This window comes from Paroedura picta, chromosome 14, assembly GCF_049243985.1.
Source record: "Paroedura picta isolate Pp20150507F chromosome 14, Ppicta_v3.0, whole genome shotgun sequence".
Taxonomy (NCBI): domain Eukaryota; kingdom Metazoa; phylum Chordata; class Lepidosauria; order Squamata; family Gekkonidae; genus Paroedura; species Paroedura picta.
Window position 1 is genome coordinate 23,345,243 of NC_135382.1, and position 27,720 is coordinate 23,372,962.

The following is a 27,720-nucleotide window of genomic DNA, read 5'->3' on the forward strand; positions in this document are numbered from 1 at the left end:
TACAAGTTTCTGATGAATACAGAACCGTTTCTTAGGAACGTCAGAGGCAACTTCTCGTTAATGAAAGATAGCAATCTACATTGGCCTTGGCCCATTTCAAACTGCAAGTGGGGAATTTTAAAAGATGCCACCATATCATACCTTCAACACATTATTTTCCTTCCCTCGACACAACTAGTATAGCCAGGGAAGGAATTGTTTACCACTTGAATGGTAATTGTGTATGGACCCATCTGTAAAAACTTGTTGCTATATTTTGGTCTTCATGTATATTTTCTCTTTTAAAAAAACCTTAATTTGTTGCTGGATTCCCCCCCCCCCCTTGTTCTCCCCCTGCCTTTTTGTGTTTGTGTGTGTGCATTTTGTTTGAATTTTTAAAAAACTTTGAAGTAGATTTTTTCTTCTTTGACGGTACCAAGCGGAACATGCAAAAATATTCAGCCTGTAGGGCTGAAGGAGTGATTAGTAAGACAATTCTGAGGAGTTCACGTGACTTGCTTTTAGATGTTTATGTAGGAGCCCCAGACAGAATCGTTGTTTAACATACCCCATCACTCAATTTCAAGCCTCTTTAAAGGGAAACGGCATACTTTCATTTCACTTACACCTGCCTTTCTCCTTAATGGGGATCCAAAGCAACTTCCATTGCTCTCCATTGATCTTCACAACAACCCTGTGAGGCATGTTAGGCTAAGCATATGTGGCTGGCCTACGGTCACTCCATAAGCTTCCTTGGCAGAAGGGGGATTTGATATGGGAGAGCTGTAAAAACAACAGAGCACCTTACCTGTGCCCACATGGCCTGAGTTCTGTGTCTGCTATTTCATCGCAGCAAAGAGTGCAGCAGTTTTCTTGGATGCTAACTTGCTTTAACAAGGCCAGGCGTCTATGTCTGAAAATGAGGAAACATCATTCCATGTCAGTGAAATATTTTCAGGATCATATCAAACTTCTGCAAACAGAATCACCAACTTCTGGTAGAATGCCTTGCAATTTTATGAATTCCTAATAAAATAGCTACCTGTAGCTAATGCGGACCTTAATTATTGATCATTGCTGTATGAGGGTTCTGCCAGTGTGCTGTACAAGAGCACTATGGGACACTGGGCACAAATTTGGCACCAGGAAGCTCTAAACGTTCTCATTAGGAGACTGAACACTGTCACGGCAGAAAACTGCCATCCCTTCATGGACATGGGGGAAAAATCTGGAGAGGAAATAGCCTCTGAATCTCCTCCATTTGCTTCGGGTGTCCTTGTGAAACAGCCAGTGTATCAGATGTGATTTGAAAATAATCTGAAACATGGAAGCTGGAAAATTATAAAACTAAATGTGTACACAGCTGATTGGCCTGATTAGAATCACATAATCTGCCCAAAATTTTGCATCGAAACCACCTCCTGGAACTAGAGGTAGTCTTCCTTTTACTATCCCCCCCACACACGGCTTTATACCACCTCCCAAAAATTAATTGCCCCAACAGTCTAGAGGACAATTGGTTAGCTCTGCGTGTCATTGAGTGACACCCTAGGGTGATGGTTTCGAGCCTGCAAAACCACCATAGCATCTGTTGCACTAATCGCACCCCCAAAGGGTCCAACTCTACAAGCCTTGACCTTTGCTCTTCCGTTCCATGCTCCAGTTGGTTGAAAAATATTACCTTGGTAGAATTATTTTCTCTTCTGCTGTCAGGAAGGCATAATCATTAAAGGTGCTAAATTTAAGGGGCGGTGGATACTTGAAAGGTTTTGCGCCAAAGTTGAACTCGCACTGTTGGTAAGACATGAAACTAGCTGCAGCGAAGAAGCCAGACCTGCAATGGAAACAGATCAGCTTATCAGAGAATGACACTGTGAACGGAAGCACAATTGTCCCCTGCACAATGGCCAGAATCAGCCAGTACGATAGAGCAGTGGTCCCCAACCTTTCTGAGGCTGGGGACCGGCAGGGCAACTGCCCCGCCCGCGCATGCGCAAAAGTGCCGCGCATGCGCGATTTCGGCCGCGCATGCACAGTGTGCAGTGCGCGGCGCGGCCCTGATTCCCTCTCCCCGCCCTCCCACAGTAAGAAGCTTCCCGGGCCGCAAGCTTGCGGCCTGAGAAGTTTTTTACTGCGGGGGGGACGGGACGGAGAGAGGGAGCCACGGCCCGGCGCCATGGCCTTCACAGCCCGGCACCAGGCCCCGGCCCACAGGTTGGGGACCACTGTGCTAGAGTGTGGCGGCCAAGATCGTGTGACTTGCAATTCTAGTGTGAAGGCCAATTCTAGCAGTCGTGATTATTTCCTTATCTTACAAGAAGGTCTGGATAATTCAAATGAATGCATAAATGTCAGATTCCCATCAGACTTTGGCCTTCCTGGCCCCTTGAATCCTGAGCCTGAACCCCCCCCCCCCCCCGATATTTGTTGTTGCCCACCTTCTTGAAATGTGATCCTTTTGTTTTGTTTTGGGTTTTTTTTTTCTTGCCCCTTTCCACTCAGGGGAAGTTTTTCCAAAAATGTAATCCAAATGGTTTGTTTCCCACATTCCTGACACAGCAGTGATGTGGGCAAGAACAAAACACGGGCAGTCATGACCCAATGCACCCTGCACGCTTGACTGGCTTGGAATAAAGATACGGGGACAACATGCAACCAGTGTTTTTATAGTTGGTCAGACGTGTCCCACGGAGAAAAGGCAGCAGTTCCACCTGCTGTATACTGACACAAGATTTTTCAGGGATTGGGATCTGGCAAGGAAGGAAGGAACAAACAGCGGTAGGAACTGGGCCAACAGAATGGAAAAGGCTATTGAAAAGGAAACAGAACCAAGGCCAGGCATATTGGCTCTTAAAGCATACTGTTTAGACACAGCTCTTGCACAGGCACAAGAAGCCTGTGCTGATATAGCTGATATAGCAGGACCGTTAAGACATCTTTGCAAGAATGGAAAGCAAGATGGTTGGACGGGCTTTTTACCACCCACAGCAAAATGTCTTCAACCTTCAAGGGGAGCATGTACTTACACAGCAGACGAAAAGACTTGCTTCTCAGCAGGAAGCTGGTTTCCATTTAAATAAAAAATCATTTTCTTATCTTGTAGATCCAGCAAAAATCCTATTGTGTCACCTTTAGCCAAGCACAAAAAAAGAGAAAAAAGTTTTTGCAAATCTGATTAAATACCCATCCAAACTCCACAACCTCTCTTTGCAATATAAACTGCCTGAAGACCAGTCTGGCTGTTACAGCAATAGCGGGAATCCAAGCTGGATGAGCCCCCAGCTGTCAACTGTTCCAACCCACAGTGAATTCAGGAGCTAGACTCAGCTGACTGGGCTGGGTCTCTATGGCATCCCAACCGATTCCCTTTGGGGGTGTGAAGCAGACTGCAACAGATTGCTGACATGACTTCGCAACATTCCATGCTGCTGGGCAATCGCACAGCTATCCTTTCTCCCTCCCTGCCAGCGCTTTCTTTTTCCCTGCTCATCAAAGCTGTTACGCCAAGCCTAGAAGCACAAGAGTTGCTGCAGATGGAACACTGGTGCTCTGCAAAGACTGTAAACTGGAAGCCAGATTGACATACTGCCAGGTCTGCATGAACTCCTCCTCCCTTCCCTTGTTGGCATTCAACCACAGTTTGGAATTTCATCTGCTCTGATGCTAATCCATGGCTGGCACTGGATGGGAAGACGGAATAGGAAATCAAGGGTCGCAATGGGAAAGGAAGAATTTGCACAGGGGAAGAAGGAATGAACACTCCCAAAGCTGGCTGCTGACTTGCAGCTGTAGCTAGCAGGAAGCCAGCATTACACCAGCCTCCAGGCCATGTTCAGCACTTGGATCAAATCAAAGTATTTAAGAAGCTACAGTTATCCTCAGGAGTAGGAAACTTGCTTTTCTTCTTAGCTATGAGCTGACATGTGGTGTTAAAGTTGGAGCGTAAGACTAGGAGGTGAAAGACCCAGATTTGAATCCCTGCTTTGCCATGGAAGCTTGCTGGGTGACCAGGGGCCATTTATGCCCCTCTTTCAGCCTAACCTACCTCACAGGACTGTTGTGAAGATCAAAGGGAGGAGAGGAGAATGATACAAGTCATTGGGGGAACAGGCAGTAAGTGCAGAAATAAAAGTAGGTAAATGTGTTCTGCCAATGCAGCTATCATTCCAAGCCCTACAGGATAGATGCTGAAAGTTCACCTAAGACACAGCTTCTCTGCAACAGTCGCTAGAGGTGGATACAAATGCAGGGCCAGTGTGTTATCAAACAGTGGCTGTGAGACTCGCATGACTGATTGTGCAACATCAGCAGCAGGGATGTGAGTGAGGGCGCCCGGAGGGAAGGGAAAAGGGTGCTCCCTTGGTACTCCCCAGGGAACCTTGATGTGTGCCTGGCTTACTGCTCAGATACCAAATCAAGTGCACAGGAAGCCAACATCTGGAGAAAGAGGCCCAGCGATATCTGTTGGATCTCTGTCCCAAATGTTTCTCTAGTAAAGCTATCTTATTTATTCATTTTTTAATTTACATGTTTTCCTTTGGGACTTTTTCCTCCTCCTCCAGCACAAAAGGAAGGAAGGAGTCCCATTTTGGACCAGTTGCTTCAACTAATAAAACCATTTCCAGCCACAGGTGCCAAAGGCAGCATGTCCAAAAACATGTCAGAGGAAGAAGTTCAGCCAAGCCTTCTTCTAATTGTTCTCCCCACACACTTGTTTGCTTTCACTGCTGGAGCGGTCCCTCAGTGGAACAGGCTTCCTTGGAAGTCTTAAAGCAGAGGCTAGACAGCCATCTGACAGAAATGCTAATACTGTGAACTTAGGCAGATTAAGTGGGCGGACAGCAGGGACGGTGAAGGTGCTTGGCTCCCGTGCCCATTTCCTGCATGCTGCAGAGGGTTGGACTAAATGACCCTGGAGGTCCCTTTGATTCTATGACCTTTCAAGAGGCTACCTTCCCTTCCCCACCCGAAGTCCAGTATGGCACAATTCAAGATAAACTTGATTTTGCCATTTGAGTAACTAGGCCTTCAAGAAAGAGAATCTAAAAACAAAAACAAGCAAACAAAAAAAAAACAACTAAGAAAGTGCTAGGTGACAATATGCTCCCTCTTGGGAATCTCCTACAGCAGCTTTGCAGCGCAGGCAGAAAGCAGCAATTATGACAATACGGGAAAAATACCTTCCTTCCAGCATGGGTGGGAATGTGGTTTACTTCTGGCGTTATACCAAATCAGCTGCCGGCAGCCGTCGTACGCACAGGAGTACTCGTCGTCCCCAATACCATAACCTTCCTTCAAGGAAAAGGAGAACAGCGCATTTGATGCTCTTTGACATGATAGAATAAGCAGAAATCTATAACAGGTCAGCAACCCCCAAATCAGTAGTTGCATGAGGATTCACAGTCTATTGAAGTAACAATTGGATCCCAGATAAGATCAGAATCCGGATCCAGTTCCTGTTCTGCTGGACTGAATTGCCCATAGGTGTATTAACTTCAGTTAGAGCTAACCTTTCTCACGGAGACTGAAGGAGGATTACAAAACATAACAAGGAATTTAACAAGACAGCAAGGGCCTCCGACAAACAATGCAGCAGGACTAGGATTGCACAACGGGAAAACAAAGCAAAAGGAAGTTGCCTACGGCACTGGTGCTCACTCAGTTACTTGGGAGCTACGTGTGGCCCTTTGATGTGGCACCTGTGGCTCTTCTGAGCACTGTTTCCCCAATGCAGCACCTGCCCCCTGTTTCAGGAAAGTGGGTAAGGCCCTTGCCTAAAACGGCTTGTAGTTGGCAGGTGGTCCCCGCCTGAAAGATGCCACTACCAGAGGAACAGGTAAACAGCAAGCATCCCTTGGACCTCATGACAGGAGTGGCTGTCAAAGTGGCACTTTCGTGTGATGGTAACTGTGAATGTAGTATCTTGTGAGTATCACTGGTCTAATGCAAGAGAAATTGGTTAAGGCATGGTATACCCCAATCAAAAGGGGGTTCCAAAGTCAGAGGGGAGGGACTATGTACCCCTCTTTCCTTTGGTGGAGTTATGTTTTCAGACCTATTTTTCAATTCTCTCACTTCTTCAAGGGAGTGATCTTGAGATGATAGAGGGCAGAAGTGTGTGAACCAGTGCCTTTGGCTTCCATACCTAGGGCCTGTTTATTCTGCAGAGCTCCTGGTTCAGATCTGATACACTCATTCCCCTTCTATTGTTCTTCACTACCTCAGCCCTTCTGAGTTTTCCTGGTATGAAATGGACAGATTCTATTTGGCTGCCTGGAGCCAAACTACAGCGCAATGAGAACCAACACATAAATTGCTCCTGACTAACTTGCACGCTGAAGTTCCTTTCCTGCCCTCCAGCTAGGAAACCTGTTCCCTTTCACACCTCTTCCGTGCTTGTTCTCTCAACACCCTTTTTTCTGCTTATCACACACTCAAGAAGTACGCACAACGGCTTGTGCCATTGTCTTCTCTGGATCTGGTTCAGGGCTTTGTATGTTCCTGGAACTGGAGTCAGCAAAACAGAAAAGGCCTTTTCCGACATCTTGGAGACTCGCAGCTGCACTGCTAGTCATTAGTCACCTTTTTGTTTGTTCGCTGTGCCGGATTCTCTGGAATCTGCCATCAAACAAACCTGAATTCATTTCATGCAGTTTATGTCTCACTACTTTTTCTTGGCTTAACCTAAGACCCCAAAGGTCAGCTTGAAGAAGTAGATCTCGATAATATTTTGGACAGGCACATACATGAAGGCGGATAGCTGGATAACACTATTTCAGATACAAAAGTCTTTTAATGTGAAGGATCTTTTACTGAAGGATCTTAAGACTACTCAAAAGTTTACCAGAGAACGTCAGGACTATTAGGAGTCTGGCCAGAGGGTTAATAGCTGCTGTGTGCTTCTGCACGTAGGATACCATCATCATTATCAATTGCTCTGGAGAAGATTACAGGAGGACTGTGTGGAAGCGCCTTGTGGAAGACTGTACAGAATAGATCTATTTCTCTGCTAGTTTGCCCTGGTTTGATACTGTCTGCAATCCTTAAGGCCAAGTCATGTCTTAGGTCTTATGCAATGGGAAAAACCCCAAAAGATAACATCCTAAATAAAAACTGTACTGCTTATAAGCCTCTTGTGGCGCAGGGTGGTAAGGCAGCAGAAATGCTGTCAGAAGCTGGAAGTTCGATCCCAGCAGCCGGCTCAAGGTTGACTCAGCCTTCCATCCTTCCGAGGTCGGTAAAATGAGTACCCAGCTTGCTGAGGGGTAAATGGTAATGACTGGGGAAGGCACTGGCAAACCACCCCGTATTGAGTTTGCCATGAAAACACTAGAGGGCATCACCCCAGGGGTCAGACATGACCCGGTGCTTGCACAGGGGGATACCTTTACCTTTAGCTTTTTACTGCTCATAAGACTGGCTGTGGTTAAGATTTACTGATGGAATTTATGCAGTACTTACGTGGTTGAGAAATTTGCTGTCTTTGGTAGCCCAGCCTATCTGCATCACTCCTGAAGTAATGACTGTGACTTCATAGTACCAAGCTCCAGAATCCACACAGAAGGTACATCGAACACTTTCAAAAGAGGAGGCGTCACATCGGGCCTGCAAAGAGAAGACAAAAATAAACCACTTCCCCTTGAAAGAATTAACCTGGCACAGCAAGGAGGAAGAACTCTGCAATCTCTGAATCCTTCCTTGGGCATCCAGTGTGTGCTACAATGTCATTCGGATCTAACTTTTGCTGTTCTGGGTTTAAACACCATACTGGTTACCTGAGCCTTGTGGGGAAAATGCCAGACTTTGTTCTGCATATCCAATAGCTAGGGAACAGCAAACCAGAAAAATAAAAAAGAAAGAAATAGGAAATTCCAGATTCTGCACTGACACCTGAATTCTGCAAGGAGAATTTTATACAGATAAACTCTGGATGTCTATTATTTCTTCCTATAAAGGTCCAATGTACAATACAGAATACAAAAGATGGTCCCACTTAAGTGGTCTATGACACAAGCATGCCACAAAGTCCAAATTATGGAAAGGAGCATTCAGAAGTGTGCAATACAGCATATATGTGGAACTACCCCTGCTGGAGCCTCTTGCCTGCTTATCCAGATAGCAGCACAGTCTGGGTGATGGCTTGAAAAGTCCAGCTCTGCCCGCAGCCCCTCTGCTTCTTATGCCATCTCATGGTAGAAGACACTGATTGCTTTGCATGTTTCTGGTTGCACTTTGTTGTAAATGTTCTTGCAGAATAGGCAAGCCTTTTGATCACAAAGTGTTTTGATGGGTTTCGTCAAGACTGGATGTGCGGGCACAAAGGATTACAATGGGAAGGAAACTGATTACGAGAAAGACTAACATGAAACACCACTACCAGGCCTCACGGTTAAGGGAGCTGTTATACTGATGCCTTCTTAAATTATGAATTAAAACTGCAGGGCAGGCGACCTCAACCCTTGTGCTGCTGGCTCCAAGGTCCGTTATCTGTTCTGCATACCTGTTTCTCATCATGACAGCCTCAGCGACCCCACCTTTCAGCTGCCATGCTTCCTTATTATACATGGATAACCAGAATTGAGTTGAGGGCAATTATAAAACCAGCCACGTTTTTAAAAGGTGAAAAATGAAAAGCAAATACATGTGGAAGGGAGGGGAGGAAGCATTTACAGGAGAACAGCGGCTGATTGTTTCCAGATGGCAAAAGAAACGGAAGAGGGGGCAATTTTGTGGTATATAAAAACAGTCTAGCCAAGGGACAGTCAGTGATTTAGATTAAAGTCACGGAGCTTAGAGAAAACAGACTTGTAATTAACAGCAAAGAAAAATAAAGAATTGTGACATTTTATGAGTGATTTGGCTGCTTGATTACTGTAAATGGATCCCTCACTACAGTCTTGTTTAAAGCATTATCTAAGGAAAATCAGGGGGACAAGAAAACCTTAATGTTCCTTTAATTGCGGTAGCTGATTTCCTGAATGGGAGATTCACTTGCAAGGATGAGGGCTGAGTGTTCAACTGGTGTCTGTTGTGAAAAACAGCAGCTTTGGTTTTGCTTATTAAAAACAAAAGCATCACTGGGAGTTCATGGAAACTAGGGTGCATGCCTACATCTGTATTACATGCAAACATGTTCAAGTTGCTCCCTGGGAACTTGAAGCAGAGGCCAGCACATTTGCTGCTCGTTGTAGGAGGGCCGCCTATTTGACTTCAGTAAGTTATTCCAGCGTTTTCACAAATAAAGCAAATTTGACAGCTACCGAACCATAAGAAGACCTACCTCCAACCCATGCGGTGAGATCTTAAGGTATTCACTGACATCGTTACTATTCAGCATGGCCATAATGTTGGTCAAGTCAACTTTCTCATATGTGAACTGTCTGCCTTCTTTCAAAACTGTGAAGAGGTATATATTGGAAATGGTTTGTAATATACTCAGCAGTGTGAATAATGCAAAAAACTGGATCTGGCAGTCAACTGCATAGGCTTATCTAAAGCAGAGACGACCCGTCAGCTGAAGATGAATACTATGGTTTCTTTAGGCTTATCTAAAGGCAAATCAGGTATTTCCCAAACTGTCATCTTCCTCCCCTTCCCCATCCCATCCTTCCTCCCACAGATTTATACTATGTATTTGAATGGGTCAGGCCTAGCATATAAAGCCATTTTGTCCATTCTATATTGGTCTATTCCATGTGCAGTCCGAAATGTGATGTTTTAAAATTATGACGACTATGTTTTTAATATGCTGAATTAGTGCACTTTAATAAATATTTGAAACATTTAAACATTCTTCTTGCAGCTCAACCTTTGGGTTCCTAACTTTGCTGGTTAGGCTGGGGTTTGGTTTCCCTTTGTGGTTTCATAATCATATGTTAGTAACAAAGCAGGCTGCTGTGCCTGAACACAATTCTGCGGCTATGAAGGTCAGACGTTTCTCTTCCTCTGTTTTCACTAAAGGGCTCTCCAATTTCTGGAAGCCGAGCTTTTTCAGACGCTAGATTCTTAGAACCACAGGTTACAGACGGACTCCTCACTGCAAGTAAATGTAGAAAAATATTCTCGTAGCCCTGCTCCATGCGTTACCCAAAATGGTATCGTTATCACAGTTTTGCAGCTGCTTTTGTACCACTACTGATAACACCTGCAACTTCCGGCCGTGTGGTTAGGGCAGTTTGCTTTGTTACACACCATACTAGCGACGCTCCAAGTAACTTGAGCAGTGGGCCCCAGTGTCCAAGTAATCCTGCTTCTTCTAGTGAAGCCAGTTAAAAAGGTATCAGAAAAATAAAAGTAATGCTGTTTGCTCCACCCAGTGCCTTCCCCTCCTGCAGGAAGGAGCACCACGTCATCTGCAATGTGAAGCAGATGGCTGCTTGGGGCCATGCACTCTGCCGAAAGCCTGTGGGTGTAGGGTGCCAGGACGTCAGGCCACTGAGCTGTAACACCTCAATCGCCTTCTCTATGAAATTGCCGCAGGCAGCCTTTGTTTACTGTCAAAGCCAATACAGAAGAACAAAAGAGAACTGAAATATTCAGAAGCCAAGCCAGACTAAAATGCCTCAGGGCTTTTAAGCACTTGCATTCTGGGAAGCTTCCTTAAGGTATTTCCCAGTCTTGCCATGATTCTTTCCAGGCTCCAGTTCAACAAGACTGCCTGTACATGCTACTGCTGAGGACTAGACTGCATGGATTTCACCCCCCCCCACACACACACACACCACCCCCAAGAGGCATACACATTTCAAGGTACTTTTGAACCTGGAACAGATCATTCTAGAAACCATAATATATTCTTGCTTACATAAATTGTCCAAACTCCACTGGGCACAGAATCCGACTTGCCGCTTTAAATAGTCTGGGTGATTCGTCCATTTCTCTAATAAGACAAGCTGGTCACTGATGCATGTTTCTGAAACTGTGATTTTATTTTCACCTAGATTTGTAACACAAAGATAGATAGTTGTACCAGGCAGGGGGGGGAAAAGGCGGATAGGAAATAAAAAATCCTATTCAGGGGGGAAGAAATAGAACCAGGTTTCTAAAATCTCCATGCCAGAAGGCAAAACCACACATGATCAAATATTTAAACCAACAGCAGAGCTAGTCATGAGCCCTTTTGAGGAATAGCAGAGGAAAAGTCCAAAAATAAATAAATGGTTGTTTATTCGTTATTAGTGAGGTTATTAGTGTGGGTATGTCAATTTTTAAGCTGCAAAGTTGTCATTGCTCTTTTAATGCTCTTTGTAAGGTGTTCAGAGCTCCTTCAGGCAAAGTGTGCAGCCTACAAATAATTTAAATAAATGGGAATAATAAAACAGTGGTATCCATCCCAGTCATTCCCAAGAGTCCATGTAAACAACTTAATGGAGTGATTTCTGCAGAGTAATAGCACTCCCTTCATGCCCTAGAGACTGGGCTTAGTTTCACTATGCTGCTGTGATTTTTCCATTCCAGGCCATTTAGAATCAAAGAAGTCCCCAGAGGCACAATCCTGCCCCATTCCTGCTACTGGTTTGTTGTCTCGTTCAGCCATTTTGTACTCTTTGCATAGGGAAAAAGGAAACTGTCATTTCCATGCAAAAAATAAGGATGCCGCCCCCTACAATATTGCAGGTTAAGCTTTATAGCAAATGAAGGAAAGCAGTTTACCCTGCCCTAAGTGGCCATGAGGAAGGGTTTTGTGGGACTTGGAAAAAGGGGAGTGGTGGGAATGGAACAAACCAGTCCAATTGGTCAGGGGTACTGGTGTGTGCCTTGGAATAAATTGAAAGGAAACCAGTCTATGTGGTCTACTAAGATCTCTCTTGGTTAGAATCATAGAGTTGGAAGGGACCTCCTGGGTCATCTAGTCCAACCCCCTGCACTATGCAGGACACTCACATTCCTATCGCTCATCCACTGTAGCCTCTCACCCCCCTGAGCCTTCACAGAATCAGCCTCTGTCAGATGGCTAACCAGCCTTTGTTTATAAATCTCCATAGATGGAGAACCCACCAATTCCACTGAGAAACCGCTCTGTCAGGAATTTCTTCCGGATGTTTAGACGGAATTTCTTTTGAATTAATTTCATCCCATTGGTTCTGGTCCGTCCCTTTGGGGCAAGAGAGAACAACTCTGCTCCTTCCTCTATATGGCACACTTTTAAATACTTGAAGATGGCTATCAGATCCCCTCTCAGTCATCTCTTCTCCAGGCTAAACAGACCAAGCTCCTCCAACCTTTTTTCATACGTCTTAGTCTCCAAACCCCTCACTATCTTTGTTGCCCTCCTCTGGACACACTCCAGTTTGTCTACATCCCTCTTCAACTGGGGTGCCAAAAACTGAACAGAGTACTCCAAGTGAGGCTGAACCAGAGTACAGTACAGCGGTACCATCACCTCCCGTGATGTGGATACGATACTCCTTTTGATACAGCCCCAAATCCCATTTTCCTCTCACCCCATAAAGTATATTGTAAACTTACATACTTACTTGTTTGTGCAAACTTTTCCAGGGCTATTAGTGCAAAAAGCATTACAGTTGGATGGGACTGGAAATTCTAAACAAACAAGAGAATTATTGGACACGGTTCTTTGAAGCACAATGGTTTTGCTCATTTGTCCACCACCCTGAAAAATCTTCATTATCTCTAAGGCAAAAAGTACTCCTTTGATTCATAAAAGGAATGGTCTAAGGCTTATTTTTGAATATTCAAGCACTCAATTGTAGAGAGGAAAACAAGATAACATCTTCTGGGTTATAGGATGTTCCCTCCTTATGGTGCTCCAATGCAAACAGAGCCATCAAGTGAAACCATCCTATCTGTCGTTCTACTGAGACAAGTTATTTGGAACACACTATCCATTTGCAACAATGCTACCACAGCTGGGCAGCATCTGTGCTAAGAGGAACCAGCATCATGTTTTAGGTACCTGGGAGACTATGCACCTTCCAGCCTTAGCCAAGAACTGGAAACAGGTAAGATGAATGAGACATAGTCAAGTCATCTAGGGATAAGGAAATGTGCTGCAGGCTTGCACAGAGATTTCTTCTTCCATTTCTGGGTTCTCGTGAATGATGACATGATGCATTGTTTGAATCAATAAACCAGGCACTAATACAAAGCTTAACTGCCTGATCTGGAAGAAGAGAACCGCTATGCAAGAAGAAGCAAGGAGCCTGCAGTGTATTCCCAACCCTAGATTGAGCTAGATTGAAGATGCGGTTTTCAAGAAGTTCTGTAAAGAGAAAGGGGGAGGGGGGAAGTAGGAGATAAAATTTACCCCATGCACTTAAGGATCAATAGGGGAGACTTCATGTCTTCTCATTTTCATGAGGTGAGAACTGCAAAAGCTCATGAAGGTTTTTTTCCCCAAAACATGGCGGCTTCAATTTTATTTTTATTAATTTTATTAATTGGATTTATCCACTGCCACTCCTGAAACCAGTCTGGTTCGTTGCGGTTTACAGTAAAAGAATAAAACTCGATAAAACAGAAACGACAATAGTCCTTGATGGCGGGTAATCTTGATACCTCCCTCTACCCCGACCGCAGCCTAAAACGCCAGGGCACACCGGCCCCCAATATCCACCATCATCCTAGGGAGAGGTGCCCCTGCTCAGTTTACCAGAAGCTATGACTCTACAGGGACCTATATAGAGTGGGATCTGATCTTCCAGGCATGGCCTCAATCAAATGCCCGGCAGAAGAGATCTGTCTTACAGGCGCCTCAGCTCTTCCAGGAACTCATTTCAGCAGGTCGGAGCCAGGACTGAAAAAGCTCTGGCCATGGTCGAGACCAGGTGTACCTCTCTAGGGCTTGGGATAACCAGAAAATTCATACCCACAGAACAAAGAGCCCTGTGAGGGGCACAAGGAGACAAGCAGTGCCTCAAGATTACAACTCTGCCTATACATCCAAAAGCATGTGCAAAGAGATATGCTCCTGAAAAATGTCTTTACAAAATTTATTATTTTTATTTATTTATTACATTTATTAACTGCCGCTCTTAGACTTGCTGGCCCGTGGTGGTTTACAGCAAGTAAAAAAACCCCAGTAAAATGCAACCCTGTTCCATCTCAGATTAATTGCCCCACAAGAAAAGACAACTAAGTTAAAATAAAAATTCAGTCCCTGGACTATGATCGTTCACTAAGGCCGGTGCTTAAAGAGGAACAAGTTAGAATGCGGATTTACTTTTGATACTCACCAAGCTCTGCAGTAAGTATTCCAATATTCCTGGGCTGAGTAAACCTATACTTGCAGGGCCTGCAAGAACACTAAAAATGAAACATGTGCATCGAAGCTGCTGCATTACTTTTTTAAAGTCAGTTTCAAAAAAAAAGTTTAGTATGCTACTCTGCCTTCCCTGTTATCTTCCCTTTGCAGACAATAAGCAATCATGAAAAAACTGGGAAACTTTAAACGAAGATTTTTAAAACCAGTAATAGTTTTCAAACTTGTCTAAGTGACTTAGAAGGCCACAGACATAGCAGCAGTGACGATATATTTCAGCTCCAGCCTGTAACAGCGTATCTCCCCCTGTCCATTCACTAGTAGCTTGCTAGGGCATGCCACTTGCCAAGGAATCTCATGGGAGGGGAAGCTATGGGCAGCACCAATCCTTCTAAGATGGCATCACAATGAAAGAGGCATCCTCAACCTTCCCATTCTGCCAGCTATAAAAAGTTATTTATATGGCATAATACACTGGAGTCTTTTCCCCATTAGTCACTAAAAGCAAACCTCTGGTCACAACTATCACATTTTGAGCACAGCCCAGTGGAAGTTAAGTGCTTTTAAGACATTTCAGTTGGAGAATTAAAGGCTTTAAGCACTTCAGCAGACCGAATATAATTGGGATTTGCACAGAGTACATTTGTTCTGTACAACTCGTGGACTGGAAACAGGTGGGATGGAGAAGCAAGTTATCTTCTCTCACTACAGCATAAAAGTAAGCATTCCTTACCTGCAAGCTTTTCTGCTAAACAGCCCAGGACTGCAGTTGTGTTCCGATGTTTGGCAGGATGACAGGCATCCTGGCGCGCTACAGCTCCACTTAAATTCAGTATTTCTGTTAACTTCTGCAACGCATCCTAAAAGATAAAGTTTAATATGCAGTCAGCACCATGTTCCCTAATGAAGGACATACTCCCTTTTCATCTCTGCTCAACAAACTGTTATTAAGAATGCATCACCAAGGTACTTGGTGTAGTGGTTAGGAGTGCGGACTTCTAACCTGGCAGGCCGGGTTTGATTCCCCACTCCCCCACTTGGACTCACCACAGCACTGATAAAGCTGTTCTGACCGAGCAGTGATATCAGGGCTCTCTCAGCCCCAGAGTGCTTGCACTCGAAAGCTCACAGGTGCCACTGGACTCTGGTGCCACTGGACTCTGGTTTTGTTTTATTGTGCTGCTTCAGACCAACACAGCTACCCACTTGAATCCGCCTCATAGAGTGTCTGTTGTGGGGAGAGGAAAGGGAAGGCGATTGTAAGCCGCTTTGAGGCTCCTTCTGGCAGAGAAATGTGGTGTATAAGAACCAGCTCTTCTTCTTCTACTACTACTTAAGGTTTAAGTGATCCACTGATACATGCGGTACACGTATCACTGATACATGCTTGGAAATCATAAGCATAGAAAAACTTAGTGGACTTCCCTTTCTTGCATCTGTTTTAAAATCCTTCAGTTGAAACACATACCCCTCCATAATCTATGCGACAGTAAGAACTAACAACACTTCAAGAAATGTTTCAGAACCCATCTGCTGCCTGGAGTCCGTATTGACCCCATTGAGGCCCTCAGTGACATAAAGCTGCAATCCTGAAATCACTGCCTCTAAATTTCAGCAGCTACTCCCAGAATCATAGCCAATGGGGAAAACCAAAATCCATTCTGCCACACATTACTACCATGACAAGAATTTCTAGACAGAAGAAAGCATTTGACAGAACTGAAGCATTTTATCAGAACTCCAGGCTGGTGTTGCATCTGACTGCAAATCAGGATATGCACTGCAGAACTGTTAAAAAAAAATAAATGTCAGTAGTCATGCTTTTGATGGTCCTACATGTGGTACAGCTATCATGGAAGTAAATTACTGGCCAAATATGGATCAATAGGTAAGGACAACATTGCTGCAGAATGGCAAGCCGTAGGTGAATTCTGGAGCTTCTTAACATTTGGCCAAACAACAACCCAGAATGAATAAGATTTCATTATTTTAAAATGATTTCTTTAAAAGCCCCTTCTACAAAGATTTTTCTTTTCCTTACATTCCCCTCGCAAATAGGACATCACACTGAGTGACTCACTGTCTGTCCATGTCACAACGCTTTTGCCAGTTGCTCTTCGATTTGCCACTTTTATCTGGGCTACAAAGCTGATGCAAACCCACCCAAGAGCCATCATTAGCCAATTCTTAAGACGAACGTTGTCAAAAATAGCATTAGCTCCATGGTAGCAGTTGCTACATGTTGTTAGACTCAGGTGGAAGGCTGCATATGCATTAAACTCACTTTTGTTGGCAATGGACACTCATCCAGTAGTAAAGTTATAACAGCTGGTCCCAGGGGATCTTCTAATGGAATAACTCTAATTAAGGATTGGACGACTTCCAGCCAGCCTTCATCTGTCGACCATAAGAGAGAGAGGCAACTGTCTTTGCATAGGGTTTAATCTGCATTTATGTGTCAACAACTATCAAAAGTACAACTTCGATAGCATCTTTCAAGATCTGTCTATATAACAAACCTCAGCCATAGCCTCCAAATTCATCAGCTGCTGGTTGAGATATGTAGCAGCTCTCTGGAGGAAGCACAAATACTTATTACTCGAGGGAGTACAGTTAAGACATGTTCACACTTGAATTTAATTTTTTTTAACTCAGCAGGTGCGATAGCAAGCTGAAATCTTGCCCTCGCCACTGGAAGTTTTGGCTTTGAGAGCAGAAATAACACATCGCCTCCTCCTTATATCGCTTCCAAATCCAACTCATGCATTGGGCATGAAGAGGTAAAGTACACTCATGCTTTCCAGATTTGGGGAAGGGAAGAAGAAGAGAAATATTGCATAGATTCACTGCATCTTTGATATGCTACCACTACAAATAGGGCCTAACTTATTTGGAAGATGACAAGGATTGAAAGATATAAAGCTGGTTACCATGTTATCATCATCATCATCTATATATAAAAAGGCAAATACCACTTGGCTAGATATTAAAATAGGATCAGCAGAACTCTCAAAAGCTTCTGCTCTTGAAAGTTATTTTGATCAATCCACCCCAAGCAACACTGTTTCTTATCTTGGCATTTTTCTCCAAACCTCTCTGCAAGAAGGGAAAGAGGAAGGAAATACAGTTGAGAGAGGCAGACATAAATAGGGCCACTTCTGGCAGTATTTTGGCTTGATTTTGCTTTCCCATATGTTAGTAACTCCATCAATTTAGAATTGCTAAATTGCAATAAAAGATCTCAAAGGACTGAATATGTTCAAGCTCCAGTTTCATGTCAAAGACTCCTGTTAGAAATTTGGAAAACAGGAAATGGATACATCTTTAACTGTTCTATAAAAGTCACTTACAATTCACCTACAATTCTTAAGGTACATTCTTTGGAAACATACTGTTAAAAAACCTTCCAAGGTAGTGAAGAGCAACCCCAAAACACCAAGATTTTGACTTGTGCAACTGCTCCATACAGCAGAATGGTACAAAGGTACAGTGACTTGGGGGAAGCAACACACATTCTGTGACACTTCTGTAGCTCCTGACCATAATTACAGCATTCCTGGGGAGCAAAGTGCACACCTGTTCCCTTTTTGCTACCCCCAGGCCTGTCTAGTAGCTCCCTGTAAAGAAACAAATAAGCCCCATCATTCTTGAGCTCTGTGGCAGCTGGCAGGGCTGATTTTGCAACTACAAACCTCATACATTTAGTCATATCTGACAGGTATACGATTTAAGCTCATTAAAATGTTACTGAGCTCACTGTCTAGTGGTGTTATTTGAGTAAGGACTGATCACTGGAACGAGCCCCAGGAAGGGAATGAGCAATACAAATGTTAAGCTCCTTTTCTGAGCCAAATGAATTTTTTTCATAAGACTGTAAACTGAAGTGCTACACAATAGAAATAAATACCTGTTTCAGCCATTTCGTGCAAAGTCATCATTGAATAAGGAGGTTCCTGGTCACTGAAAGAAAAATAAAAAGAATACATGCCTGTCAGCAATCGCTGAATTAAGCAGAGAATGATGCCGACTCTGAGACTTCTCAAGACTTGCTACAATAGAGAGGACTCATTCTCCAGAGCAAACCAAACGGAAGATCAAACGGAATACTATCAGTGGAAACTGTCCAAAAACTATATTCATCCCATCAAGCCCCAGGAGAACAGAACCCCCTAAAGTGCAATCCAGGGACTCACTAAGTGATTATGTGCCTGAAAGATTTCCCTTTGGGAAAGCTACAAGTAGCATTTTATACACTGTGAAAAGTACAACAGCTTTCATGGCAGTGCACAGTCTGCTGAAGAAGTAAAAAAAAAAGAAAACCAAAGCACCTGACATTTTTGCAAAACCTCTTGCTGTACACAGTGGGGATTCTCTAGAGCAGGGGTAGTCAACCTGTGGTCCTCCAGATGTTCATGGACTACAATCCCCATGAGCCCCTGCCAGCGTTTGCTCTTGGGAATTGTAGTCCATGGACATCTGGAGGACCACAGGTTGACTACCCCTGCTCTAGATTACAGCCAAAGACAACATTATACACTAAAATAAGGTTCAGAGACCAGAGACGCTAATTTTTCTAAGAGCTGGAGAAGCAGTGTAATATAATTATGCTTGTATGAAGGGTAATGGCAAAGAGGGGCTACATCTAAACATGTATAAAGTAACATCATCAACAGGAGGGAGAACAGGCAACTGTTCAAGACAAACAGCAAATTGCACTATAAACTGCCCCAAGTTTAGCTTCTAAACATAAAATGCAGTAAGAGAAAATTATATAGCGATCCATACTTAGATGTTACAGAAACACAGAAAGCTTGAGTGTGGACAGCAGCTGATTCTGCAAATTAGCAAAATCAACAACTCCTTGTTCTCTGTTGTGCCTCCTGCCTTGTGGAATGACCTGCCCAACAAGGTAAGGAAATCTCCCAGTCTCCTGACCTTCTAAAAATTTTGCAAGACTGAACTATTTAAGCGGGCATTTCTGCACAGGTGAGAGTTTTGTACTGTACAAAAGTGCTCACAATCTTACTTGGATAAATGATTGAGACAGTGGTCTATACTACTGCATATAAGAGTGTTAAGTAGGTTCCTATTATGTAATATCCAATTATGTAATTTCTGTACCTCTTAATGTACCACATTAATACTTATGCTATGCTTCAGTTCTTTCTGGTGGATCCAGATAGGCTTTTGTGCTTTGGTGCGCTTTGTCAGCCATTCAAGCCCGAGGTGGCCAGGCCTACAGCACAGGGGGGAGGGGCAATGACCGCACATAGGAGCAGAGCTCTGGGCCTGCATACATGCACCACTGGTGGCCCCGCTCCCCCCCCCCAGCATGCATCGTGGTGCTGGCTGCCTCAGGCTTGAATGGCTGCCAAAGTGGCTGAAGTGCACAAGCCTACTTTCAGACTTGCAAAATCCTAACGCAATGAGGAACCAGGGCTTTCAGCTTCTCCTTTAGCTCCTCCAGAAGCCTTTCAGTCCCGAGGGTGAGCTCCAGAGCCAAAACACTCTTGGCCCCAAAAGACAATTCAAGAAGCTCCTCCTCTTGCTGCTGAGCCTCAGCAACAACAGCTGGAAAAAGGGCTGCCTGAGCAACAGAGTCCTGCCCACTGCCAGCACCTGTAGGCACCTGTGCAGGGAACACCCCAATAGAAGAATGCCCTGCGTGGAAAAGGCTTTTGTGAGAAGATGGCAAAAGGATTGTACATGTGTGTGCCCGCGTATTTGAACTGGATGTTAGTCTCATGCCTCAGGAGATTAAAGCCAATGTAGGTTTATTCTACAGCAAATCCCACTGAATTCAATGCTGTTTACTCCTGCCATGCATGTATGGGACTGCAACTTAAAGGGAAACAGGCCTACACACAAAGAAACAAAGTCTGCAAAAGTCTGAGATTTTCTCAGTGGCCCCCAAAGTCAGTCAATTGTAGAAGTGAAGAGGGAGTGGGGAGGGAAGTATAGTTTCTGCCTCTGTAGAGGTATATTCAAAACACAAGTTCAGAAAGCAACCACGGTAGTCTCTCACCTAGAAGAAGAAGAAGAGTTGGTTCTTATATGCCGCTTTTCCCTACCTGAAGGAGGCTCAAAGCGGCTTACAGTCGCCTTCCCATTCCTCTCCCCACAACAGACACCCTGTGGGGTGGGTGAGGCTGGGAGAGCCCTGATATCACTGCTCGGTCAGAACAGTTTTATCAGTGCCGTGGCGAGCCCAAGGTCATCCAGCTGGTTGCATGTGGGGGAGCGCAGAATCGAACCTGGCATGCCAAATTAGAAGTCCGCACTCCTAACCACTACACCAAACTGGCTCTCTAGAAACGGTCTCCTTAGCATACTCCGTCTAATCTTACGATTCGGTGTGCCACTGCCACAACAGCGAGGATTGAGCTTACACTCATCAGTTGGCTGACTCCAGCCCCTGTGGTATTTCTTAGCAAGGGACACCTGAATCACCTCTGTGAGATACACCTGTATGCACTTTTTGAGCATGATGGAGCCACAGAACTCTCCATGGGAAGTAAAGATGCGAAAGGGTTTTTGCCATTTGGCATTGCCCATCTCAACAGAAGTAAGGCATTGCAGTGAGTCCACCTCAAAAGAATTGGACTGAGTTACCAGACCATTTCAATGAAATGAAAGGTGGATTTAGAAGCAAGCTCTCAGGAAGTATTCAAGTAGAAAGATGATAAAAGCAAAGAATCTCTCCTGAAAAGCCAGAGGGTTCTCCTCCCCAGTTCTCACACAAAGTTGTGCTTGCTTATGCTTCCATGGGAATTATTTCACATCATACCCAGAGAGGGAGCTATTATATCCCAGCCATCACTAAGCCACCAGCACAGGAGTCTGGAAGGGAAGAGTTTATTCCGTATAATTTTGTTCTTCAAGAAGTACTTACTTGTCAACTAGAGTCCGAATTACTGCCAACGTGTCAAGTACTAATCCATCTACATTCTGTTTCTTTCTTCTTGGTTCGTGCGGTCCCCGCCCCCGCCGTGGGGGCCTTACTGGGTCTCTCAAATGGCTCCGTGTTTCAGGTACCGGTAGTCTGCTGTTCTCTGCCTGGCGACTCCTGGACTCCACATTGTCTTCTGCCCCGCTATCTTCTCGACAAACGCAGGAATTGCCCATGCTGGTATTCCCCAAGGTTCGCAGCAGCCAGCGAATGTGCTGTTCAAGAGTCAGCCGTAAACCTTGGAGAAGGCTTCTGCTCACATAGAACACAATCAAAGCGACGACAATCATCTAGACAGTTTTAAGAGCAATGTTTTTGGAATCCTGAAAGGTGGCCTTTGCATAATAGGAGTTTGTAACAAGTGGAATGGATGGGAAATGGCTGGTTTAGTTTCCGACATTCTCATTGGAGATACACATTGGATGTTCAAAAGAAACCTGCAGGGAAAGAAAAAAATATATCTTAATAACATACAGATTTGAATTGGACTATAATGTAAACAAGCTCTTCTCCAAGTGACAGAATAATTTTAGGTATGGATTCTTTTTTCAGAGACCCTTAATGACAAGTCCACCTAGAACCAATCTATATCTGACCCTGCGGAATATCCTGCCCACTTATCCCATAGGTTGCTAATTTTTATATTGCCACTACGTATTTCATTCATATAATTTTCAAGCAAGTATCCAGAGCTCTGTGAAGATCCCTCCACACATCCACCCCTATTCCAAAACTTTCCAATAAATTATAAAGGCCTGGCCTCAAAATTATATGGTGTGTCTAACACGTGTTGACAGTTGCCATAGGAGGCCAAACGCTGCATTAAGCTAGCTATGGATGTCGAGTGTCTTGAGAGAATTAGGTTCAAATGGGTAGCTGTGTTGGTCCAAAGTAGCACAATAAAAGATGCTACTGGACTCTGATTTTATTGAGAGAATTAGACAGTCAAGTACTTTTCTCTCTCATTTTACATACAAGGAAGGCTTCATTCACAGTGTGGATCCCGAAGCAGCTGTAGGGGAACAGAGTCATGGCGTGTGGGTAGAGACAGGCTTGTTTTTAGGACTAGGAAAATATTTCAAGTTTCCATGTGGCAGCACCAAGTAACCAGACACCTAAATATTTCCTTTCCGTGTGCGGCTAATTTTCTCCAGTTCTTTCTCAGACCATGATTTTAAAAATGCTTCACTTGCCTCTTCTGTACCTAGAATTAAAGCAAGCAATCTCTTCTAATTATCCAATGTTTGTATTTTTAACTTTTAAAAGTCACATTTACAAATTTAAAGCCTCCCCCACAAGGGAGATAGGAAAAAACAGGAAAAAAATATTCTGAAAGACCTACCCTTTGATTTTCATCAACAGAAAAACTGGACATCTGGGGGAAAACCAGAAGCCTGCTAAGAATCCCCCTTCCCCTTTTGGAAAGAATGTCTTTTTAACACATGATTTTACTCACTGAAACATCAGTGATTAGGGGATTAGAGCACCTTCCCTTTGAGGAAATGCTGAGGACTCTAATATTTGACTAAGGGGGGACATGATAGAGCACATGAGGTAGAGAGAGTTGACAAAGATAAATATTTCTCCCTTTTGCCAGAACTCCAGGGCCTCCAGTGAAGCTGATGAGTAGTAGGTTCAGGATAGACATAAAAAAATACTACTTCACACAGAGGGTGATTAAAATGTAGAATTCATAGCCAGATGATGTAGTGATGATGGCCATAGGAATAAACAGCTTTAAAGGGGGATTAGTTAGAATCATATGGAGGATAAATGTATCAATGGCTACTGCCCATGGTGGCTGAAGGGAACATTCACATACAGATGCACTAATCCTCTGAATCCCCCGGCCAGGAGGCAACATCAGGGGAAGGCCTCAGCCTCTATGCCTTGTTGCTGGCCATCCAGCGGAACTGGTTTAGCTACTGTGTGAAACAGGATGCTGGACTCGATGGACTATTAGTCCCATTCAGCAGGGCTCTTCTTACGTTCTTAACAATCCATAGCAAGAGAATTACAATTCTTGAATATACTGTTAAACTTACAACATCTTTGAAGATGAATCTATTACTTAAATGCAATTAACATATCCACTATTAATATACAATGTGTATGATAACACTGTTGAGGAATTTGTTTTCAGTGCTAGAGTCCAAATATCACTGGATTTACAGCAAAATGTGTGATGTGTTCCCACTTCTTCAGATGGTGAAACAAAAGATACCTGTCTTGAGGAAGGACAGGCTACAACTTTCTCAATGATGTTAGATTTACTTGCAATTTGGTTTGTGGAAAACTAAAATAAGCTTAGGGCCAATACATACATATGGTATATATTTCAAATATTCATTTCCCCCCATTTTTTCCTTTAAAAAGTCTAGAAACAGTACCCTTCAATTCAGAATTTTAGGAAATGTTACATCTCTAATCTAGATAGTTAGTCATGTTCTATAAACATTATATTCTCTTTGAATTTAATATTTTCCTCTAAAGCAGTAAGTGACGCATCATATACACAGTGAAGGGAAGTGATAAAGAGAAGCAGGCCTTCCATATGGCTTGGTGCTTTTTTAAAATGCCAGTTTACAGTTTTCTCAAAAGAGATAAGCATAATTAACCATTTGTTTTTGTGAAACTGCTAATAAGAACTTTATCGTTATATGACTGCAACACCTATGAATGGCAGACAGTCTATTACCTTGCTAGATTTCACATCACAAAAATCTAAAGATTCCTAACCCTCACCACACTCTTAGTTATTTCTATTTTGAGGGAACCATCTCAGATTAATGTACTGCTAGTGAACTGCATGCATGCCTGCTACAAATACCCTACAATGTTGTGAGGGTTTGTGTGTACTGCAATTTGCCCTCTGTGTAAACGGAGCCAGCTCTAGATAGTGATCAAGATATATCGCTAAAGGCTGCTATGGAAAACTAGCAATGATGTTCATTTGCTTACTACACTTTTATCCCATCCTTTCTCCAAGAAGCTTGGGGTGGCCTCCTCCATTGCTCCATCACAACAACCAGACAAGGTAGGTTAAGTTGAAAGCATGAGACTGGCCCAAGTTAAACAGCAAGTTTCCGCGGCAGAATGCAAGTTGGTCATACAGAGTGAACTTGGGTCACATTGATCTGACATTTATTCAGTGGTTTGAGAACCGAATGAGGCTGTTTAATAGGCCTCTTGTGGTTCTTCTGTGAACTGCTGTTCAATGTAGTACCTGCTCCATGTTCTAGAAAAGTGATCAAGGTCATTATGGCCTTGTGTTTGGGAGGTAGTTCTTGCCTTGAAACCACCACCATCGCAGGGACTAGAGGTCATGTAAGCTGCAAGCTTCCATGACCTGATGGCCTCATGCCAGGGACAGGAATAAAGGCCTCACCTTGCCCAACACCACCCCATCTTTACCTGCAGCTCCTATACTATCACCTCAGGAAAAGAGCCACAGTAGGGGGGGGGGTCGTGGTTTTACTCAATTTCTTTTGGTTGACTGGGAGTATGGCTCTGGTTAACCATGGAATGAGGACTGCTGTCCTAGCCCAATACTTGAACCAATGCTGTCTTTCAGGATAGTTTTCGGCCACGACTGATTTCTTTAGTTCCTGGCAGGGATCGTCAACCTGTGGTCCTCCAGATGTCAATGGACTACAATTCCCATGAGCCCCTGCCAGCAAATGCTGGCAGGGGCTCATTGGAATTGTAGTTCATTGACATCTGGAGGACCACAGGTTGACGACCCCTGGTTCCTGGGATATGTTTTGAAAACCTCTAGCTTTTGATCACAATGATGTTCAAGGCAAATGGAACTTTGAAATTAAGCTGCTTGCCCTAAAATTTAAACAACTAGTAATTTTAAGCACGTTCGTGAGGCAAGTCACAGCTCACCACGTAAATTGTCCACCCAATGAGACAGTGATGTAAGTCTAGGAGAGTTACTATTCCATCCACTTTTCTAAACTGCTACATGCCATACCCACAGCGTGTGACTAAATATAGTTACCAGTTTTTATCCTTATCATACAGCATGAGCTAGCTATAGCAGGGTTCTTGCTGCAGCATCATGAGGGAGCCTTATTATGATTCTCAGCGGGCCAAGCTTTTTCCTGAAAATGAAATTACATTAAAAGGCAAAGATAAAGAGAACCACAAGCCTTTAACTGTCATGTCCTGATAATCGTTGTAGGAGTTTCTCATGCTCTTGCACACATACGTACATATAGAGCACGTAATCAAAATATTCCAGAATATCTTTAGGCTGTACATTTGGCAGCAAACATAGCTCTGGGAAAGTGGGGATGGCATAATTTCAGGGGGAAAGCAGCCAGTATATACATTAATTCCCTTCTCCTCCTTTCAAGACATCTATCTGAGCATATATAACTGCCCACACCTCCATTGCACGAAATGGAGGCCCCATTTTCCAGATCCATGTTTGTGATTTGCCTTAAAAAATAATATCTGCGACTGCAGCAGCTGACCAACACATCTTTTTTGAAGACGAAAACACAGCACTGGGAAGCAGGTTTGTGGTGACCCACAAATCCAAATATACTTAATATGGTGAACCATTTAAAAACAAAAGAAAGCAGCATAGACCAAAACAACTGCAAAAGCCCAGAGCAAGCCACTTTTGAGTTTGTACCTACTGAAGTCTTTCTCAACTCCTTTACCATTAAGAAACCCCTGAAACATTCTTCAGGTTGCCAGAATTGGAATGATCATGCAGAATATGGTTAGGAAGCATAGCTGTGTATGTGCCCACTTGGAGACCCCCTCCAGGCCCATCACTGGCAATTTTCAGAACAGATCAACAAATGCACTCTAGGATCTTTTGACATCCCGTAATGCTACTTTCTGAATTTATTTTTAAAAGAGACATTTTCTGTGGACCATTGAAATTAAAAGATCTGGTAAAGAACTATTTACCCCCACAAAGATTCAATCTAACTAGGTTGTCATATTTGTGCTAAAAATGAATACTTAGATTTGGCAGATAAAAATCTTCCAATGACTGCTTGGTCCCTTGGAGCTTTGCTATTTCAGGATGTGTATGGGGAAAAATGCATACAGCAAGTACACGTGCAAGCATGACTATTTTCCAGCAACGTAAGCCAACCTTTTCTTTTTTTTTCCCTGGTAACTTGAGAGGCAACCAGCATAAACAGCCCAAATGGTTATGGTGAAATGAATCTAGTGGCTTCAGCACAATCCTAGACACGATGCCATGGGGGGGGGGGGGGAGGTAGACATCACAAGACCTCATAATTATAGGAGAAATCCCACTGGTATTTTAAAAGCATCTTTGGGATTTCTTCACTGGCAACTCCTGATCCAGTTCAACGACCTCTACTTCCCTGCTCTGATGGGTGCTTTCCACCTCTGCTCTTCTGATTACTCATTACAAGAGAACCTTAGTTCAAAAAAATCCCAAAATCAAACCATTAGTAACCTTGAAACGGAATCCGGCATGCACAACTGAACTGGACAGTCTTCCTGCGGAACATGCATGTTCGAGTGTAAAACATCAAGCAAGGGGGTCTGTAAAGAATGAGGGTAGAAACAGCTTTGGCATCGTTGTTTCTATAATAGGGAAACAACCTATGATTCACAGCCCCAAATATTTTGTTACCATCAATCATAATTGCCTCATGATGGGCAAAAAGTAGTATGTCTCCTCTGAATCATCTTCAAAAATCCAAAATTGGATGCACAGAGGATCTCCTCTATTACCAAGCTACTCCAAGCTCAACCAGAATGGCCGAGGACTCAATAATCTCAAACTGGAGATTAGCGGTGCAATCCTAAACAGAGCTGCTACAAATGTTTAACATATGGCGCTTGCTTGGCCATATGCCCACATGACTCCCATGATCTTCTGCAAAAGGGAACCTATGTAAAAACCAGTCCATGAGGTTGATGTTACCAAAAATGCAGCTGGGATGAAGATGTACAGGTAGGTGAAGACTCTGTTCTCCAAGCAGTCACCTGGGGGCAGAAAGCAACGTAAGCCTCAATGAAGGCTTGTGACTGCACCTTTTACTTTCTTCATTGAAAATCAATTATTACCACCATCCATTTATCTGGAAGAAAGCAGAATGCTGCATGTGGGGGACACAATGATGATGCCAGTAACATCCTCAATCCCAAGTGGCCTGGATCTTTCCAGTGGGGAGCTGCAAAGAATTACTACAAAAGATACTGACTCTCCTCTGAGCCTTTGTACCATACAAACCTGCAAAACCCCAACATCTGTATCAGAAACAGGCATTCTGCTAGCAAATTTTCATCTAACTTCCTAAAACAAGGCTACATATTTGCTGTTCTAATAATCCTACCAAATACTTTGTGTATCTGGAGAATACACCTGTGATCATGCAATTTATGGGCTCAGTTTCTATTAACCCTGCAGTGTGGCTCTATGCACATCAGGAAACATATGGGCCAGGTGGACCGTGGTTATTACATACTAGCAGTTATTGTATGGCACTATCTACCCACCCACCCAACACCCAGTGGCAGGCATTAGCACTTCCCAGAAGCATTCATGTAACTTTGGGGGTGGCGA

At 43.7% G+C, this 27,720-nt stretch overlaps 1 protein-coding gene across 2 annotated transcripts in view; it reads right to left on the bottom strand.

Moving 5' to 3' along the window:
- The window catches only part of RSPRY1 (ring finger and SPRY domain containing 1), a 35,818-nt gene that overhangs the window by 2,974 nt on the left and 5,124 nt on the right, over positions 1–27,720 (bottom strand). For both annotated transcript variants that reach the window (XM_077310478.1, XM_077310479.1), the window contains exons 2-14: positions 21,093–21,586; positions 18,108–18,160; positions 16,485–16,597; positions 14,934–15,060; positions 14,175–14,233; positions 12,456–12,522; positions 10,784–10,915; positions 9,260–9,375; positions 7,441–7,584; positions 5,160–5,271; positions 3,006–3,108; positions 1,661–1,813; positions 788–892 (exon numbers count right to left, since the gene is read on the bottom strand). In XM_077310478.1, the coding sequence (XP_077166593.1) occupies positions 788–892; positions 1,661–1,813; positions 3,006–3,108; positions 5,160–5,271; positions 7,441–7,584; positions 9,260–9,375; positions 10,784–10,915; positions 12,456–12,522; positions 14,175–14,233; positions 14,934–15,060; positions 16,485–16,597; positions 18,108–18,160; positions 21,093–21,439 (1,631 nt within the window). In that variant the 5' untranslated portion in view covers positions 21,440–21,586. The remainder of the gene's footprint in view (positions 1–787; positions 893–1,660; positions 1,814–3,005; positions 3,109–5,159; positions 5,272–7,440; positions 7,585–9,259; positions 9,376–10,783; positions 10,916–12,455; positions 12,523–14,174; positions 14,234–14,933; positions 15,061–16,484; positions 16,598–18,107; positions 18,161–21,092; positions 21,587–27,720) is intronic.